This window comes from Myotis davidii, unplaced genomic scaffold (genome assembly GCF_000327345.1).
Source record: "Myotis davidii unplaced genomic scaffold, ASM32734v1 scaffold777, whole genome shotgun sequence".
Classification (NCBI taxonomy): domain Eukaryota; kingdom Metazoa; phylum Chordata; class Mammalia; order Chiroptera; family Vespertilionidae; genus Myotis; species Myotis davidii.
The window spans coordinates 559,652-565,157 of NW_006289093.1; the positions used below are offsets into that span (position 1 = coordinate 559,652).

A 5,506-nucleotide genomic window follows, 5' to 3' on the forward strand; every position below is an offset into this window, starting at 1 on the left:
TGAGTGCACAAATTTTTGTGCACTGGGCCTCTAGTATATATATAATCTGCTATTACTACTCGCAACTTTCTATCCACTAATAATTCACAGAAGGTATTAAATAATGAAGAATTTTATGTGTTCTACTTTTAGGGACATTCAACTGGAGTTTTTCTTATATGATTTTGCTTAAGGCAGAATGAATCTAAGAGAAAGGAATGACTCCCTAATCCTTATTACTCTAGTCTTCTGCTTATGATTAAAGTACCTGTGACTACTTTCTAGCTTTTTTTATTATTCTAGATATCACACCCAGATTAAAAAAATTCTAAAATGTTATGTTCACAGTAAAACATTTAGTCAAAAATGCCTCAAGAATAGTAAATACCTACAAGCTAAAGTCCAAGCCATTTTTCTAGACTGTCAGGTCTTAATGTGATAAGACTAATATTCTAGAGCTATAACTCTAATAGGATCTCCTCTACCCAAGAATCCTTTGAATGAAGATGAACACTCATTATTTGTGCTTATGTTAATTCTGTTTCCTCTTCCTTCTCCTCCCCCCACCCCCCTGCAATCACCACACTGTTGTCCATGTCCATGAGTTATCTCTCTCTTTTTCTTTTTTTGCTCAATCTCCTGCCTCCTCTCTATCTATGGGTCTGTTTCCGCTCTTTAGCTTTTCCAACTTTTCTGTCTGGTTCAGTTCCTTATTTTCTCTCCTTACTTCAGCTGGAGTCTCACTCCTTCAGGTAACTTCCTTTCAAACTTAGTGATTGCTCAGTCCTCTGATGATTTGTGTCCCTTTGTTTACACTTGGTTTAGGCTACCATACATTGTTGATTCTTTCTTTTCATAGATATTTTTGTTTATAAATTCCCTGCAGGAAACTATGTTTCCCATAATTATTTGTATTTCTAGAGCCTAGAGCAATGTCTGACTCATAATTATAACTTTAAAATATATTAAAGGAAAATCTATGGATTTTCTAATTGGAGCCACTTTCGCAATGTTTGCTACTTTGAGTTTTAATTTGTATGACCTAGGTAACTGCATTATTGAGTACCACAAAGATGTAAATGAACCCAAAATTATATATTTCTAAAAAAGAGTCATGTTATTGATTAAGAAACCACGGCAAAAGATATAAGAAATTGGCACAAATTAGAATATGAAAGTTCTTAATCGACATAGACACATGATGTTGGAGAATAAAAAGATTTCAAGCAGAAATAATAGCTGGGGCAAAGGCAAAGAAATAAAATAAAGGAGGATATTACTAAGGAACTATCCCTAATTCCTGTTGGTTGGCTTATGAATAGAATATCTGAAAATAAGCGTGGAAATGTGAGTGGCATCATGTTTAACCTTTATCTAAACCCACTGGGAGTTATTAAAATGGTTTTAAGCAGTGAACGGGTCTTCAAGAAGGTAAGATCAGCTTAAAACTGAAACTTAAGTCAGTTTCCTAGAGTAACGAGGTTATTACATAGTAAGGAAATGTGTAATCAGTCTCAGACTCAGTCAGTAAGAATAACAAATAGAATGAAATAGATGGAACGGTTATTAAATAGATGGTATTAATGTTATTGTGAAAAGTTTAGGCCTGGGATAAGGGGAAAAGATGAAACAAATATGACACTACCATTTGAGCATGTTTAAAACAAAACAAAACAAAACAAAAGCACAGCATTATTACCTGGCTGGCATGGCTCAGTGGTTGAGCGTTGACCTCTGAACCAGGAGGTCACAGTTCAATTCCCATTCAGGGCACATACCTGTGTTGTGGGACTCAATCCCCAGTGTGGGGCATGCAGGAGGCAGCTGGTAAATGATTCTCTCTCATCAATGATGTTTCTATCTCTTACTCTCCCTTTCTCTCGGAAATCAATAAAAATATACTTTTAAAAAACACAGCAATATTGAAAAGAAAATGTATTTTTCTCCTTGCATGTTATGCAGAAATGCATGTAAAAAGTTCTTCAGACTTTACTTCCAACAATTTTTAAATAATATAGTCCTTCAAGGTACTGAAAACATTCAACCAAGCTCATTTATGCTTGACATCATCAAAAAAATTCACAATATTTTCCTGAATTTTTAAAAAGCTCTTATTGGTTTTTGAGAACAATATTTTCATCTAGCAATGATTTCAGTAAAGGTATAATGTCTTTCTTTAATTTTTTAGAAATCCAAATGGGACCCAGAATAGTAGTACAAGTTGGCCTGTCTTCAATAACACTGAACAAAAATATTTAACCTTGAATACACAGTCGCCAAAAATATATACTAAACTACGTGCTCAACAATGCCGATTCTGGACACTGTTTTTCCCCAAAGTCTTGGAAATGACAGGTGTGTGTTTTTAATATTTTGTTCAATAATTGCTTGTGGATTATGTAAAAGGGGGAAAAGCTGGACTATCCGAGGCATGTAGATGGTATTAATCTGTGACTTTATAATTACTTGATTCTGATGAGGTCTGATTACTAACAATTTTCTTCCAGCAAATTTGGGTATGTTTTGAAGGCTTACTATATGAACAGCACTTTAGTAGTTAAATAAAGAAAACTAAAATAGGAATTTTTCCCTAGAAGAACATAAAATAGTAGCAGAACTAAAATAGGGCACTACTTGCTATTCAGCCAATCTTCATGGAATTAATCAATAGATAATAAATTTATACATAAAATAAATAATTCACACAACTGAAATACAACAAAATATAATTTATACTAGAAATAGATAATAACAAATTTATTGATAAGTAGTGCAACCCTTGATTTCTAAAGGGGAAAAAACTCAAAAGCTTACATTTAAAATAACACAATCCAAATATTTCTAAATATCCTGAACTTGGAGATATTTATCTAAAAACATGTACACATATTATATAATACAATAAACAGATACTAAATTAGTTAGCTAATCTTCTGAAAGTGCTTATCTAGACTTATAGAAGGAAATACTAAGAAAATTGGTTCAGGTGATCATATTATTTCAAAATTCATGAGCGAAAAACTAAATTAACTTAAACATCCAACTTGAATGATCACATCTTTTGTGAGAAAAATGGCACATCTCATTCAATGCCTGGGTTTAAAAAGCTCAGCTGTTCATAACCCATGTGGCTCTTCTAGTCAATTTTCTACCTTAATTTTCTCAAATAAAAGTAATTGACTTACAGCCACCAGACATATTGCTGGCCAGTTCCTTTACCCTTTACCATTCTGTTCATTGTAACACTGTAATTTTCAGACTACATATTAACTAGCACAATCTAGTATGTTTTTAGTTTCTTATTTAGAGAGGGAAGGAGTTAGTTTCATGCAAATATGAGCACCTCAGAGCTGTATTTGATTGTTTAATATGCCTTTTGATTATCAGACATTACTCACCAAAATTATAATTATGTGCTCCATCTGTTTGGGAAATGTTTCTGATATACCAGCACTCTGTGTATTACCAAATGTTCAGTGACATAATATATATCCAGAGATGGGCTTCTGCATTCCTTGGCAGAGATACAGTGCTGCCTTTGTCTCCTCTGGGTGTGAATAACAATGAGGTAACGCGTTTAAACTGCCAAGAGACCAGAAGAGGTACCATTTAGCATACCGCTCACTACATCGTCTTAATCTTTACTTAAAATATTTTTAAATGAGAAGTTCATAATTTGAGAAAAAAAAATAAGAGAGGGGTTGGTGGGATCGTAAATGACTAATTTATTATAAGCCAAACTGAGCCATTCTGATTCAGGCACATATGGTATCTTGCAATTTATTTGTGGATAAAATAAAATTTGAATATCCACAACTTCTGAAGATGTACTTCAAAATCTCTACCTCTAAATACTCAACTGCCATAAGGCAGATTTAATAAAAAGTTTTAATTTTTAGCTAGCTTCTACCACTTCCTATGCAGTACGGAACAACTTTCTAGTTTGAGCAACACTGTGGGGAAATGTCATACCTGTTCTGGGTTAGTAATGTGCTCTTAGGATAATTCCATGTGTCTTGAAAACATAGTTTAAGTATTCTTCTCAGATAATCTTTCCAAAAAAGTTACATTAAAATATATATTTTTTAAAAAATAATTAAATACAGGTGATTTTAGAATATCAAGAATGTATTTCTAAATTTCTAAAAAAATACATTTAAATGCACAAAACTAATTTAAAATTGCACGACTTTAGTATTATAAATAATAAATAATGAAGGGTTTAAAAAGGTTAAAAGTACATGTTCTATTAGCCTAACCAATGGGCACAGACACCAGTGGGGGTGAGAGCATGAGTGGGGGTTGGGGGGACAGTGGGGGGATAAGGACACATATGTGGAAAAAAATAAAATATGTGTACTCAAATTAATAAAAATAGTAACAAAAAGCACATGTTCTTATCATACCTTATGTTTTTCTAGTTGCAAAACTTCAAACATTTCATTTTTTGATGTTTTGAAGATTGAAGTTTCTCAGATGACATGGGTGGAAGTTCTTTATGAAAATATCATTTTTAAAATGCAGCTCTACAAGTAAAAGGAAATTTCAAAGAATGACTACTGACTGGATTATTTAAAAGGAGAAATGTAATGCTTACTTCACTCAAGATGGAAACCTAATAAGCTTTATAAGTACCACTTAGGCAATAGTTTATGTTTGAGAAATAAATGTTCTTACATAAAATAATCTGTAAGACTTGTTTAAACACATGAATTCTAGCACTTAACTTTCAAGCCATAATTTAGTACTTGCCTATGCTATTACTGCATGCACCTGCAAGAAATGAAGTGTACTACATTTGTTTCAAATTTTATCAAATTAGAGTTTTCATGAAGAATATAACTATAATATATCAGACTCATTAAAAAAAAAAAGGAGAGAAATGACCCAGTCAATGTCAATAGGATATCAACATTTTTCACCAAACGTGGAAGAGTACATTTATTTAACAGAAAAAAACATATTAGACTTCCATATCTTCCCAATAGAAAACAAATATTAGATCCAGTGGTTCCTCCTTTGGTCTTTAAATAAATCATGGCACATTATTACTTGCCCAAACTAAAGAAGACCACATATAAATGTAAGAGCTGAGATGCCACTCTGAAGAATTATGTACTGCTATTTCCTAATCATTTAGCAAGAATGGCAACCAAAAAATTAGAGTGAAAACTGGCTTGGAGGAAAACAAATCAAAAAAATTTTTTTACTGCTTTCATATTCTGAATTTTCTATTTCTATTAAAAGAAAAACAAAATAATACAGAACAACTACAACAAAAAACCTTTGGGCAACCTTTAATTAAATCAAATAATATTTTAGTTTCATGTTTAAAGCATGAAATCATCACAAAACCTAGCCTGTTCACTCTACTATTTCATTACAAACTCAAAATTATAACAGGACAACTATTAAGTTCTGATACACTCCATAAAAACCATGCATTTCTTTGAAATTTTAATAATTGGTTGACAAGTATGGAAATAAGTATTAAGAAGAGATTTTCAGTGAACTCTCACAAATACAT

At 32.1% G+C, this 5,506-nt stretch overlaps 1 protein-coding gene across 2 annotated transcripts in view; it reads left to right on the plus strand.

Moving 5' to 3' along the window:
• BCHE (butyrylcholinesterase) overlaps window positions 1-5,506 on the plus strand; it is a 57,041-nt gene that overhangs the window by 41,341 nt on the left and 10,194 nt on the right. For both annotated transcript variants that reach the window (XM_015562385.1, XM_006761346.2), the window contains exon 3: window positions 2,168-2,334. In XM_015562385.1, the coding sequence (XP_015417871.1) occupies window positions 2,168-2,334 (167 nt within the window). The remainder of the gene's footprint in view (window positions 1-2,167; window positions 2,335-5,506) is intronic.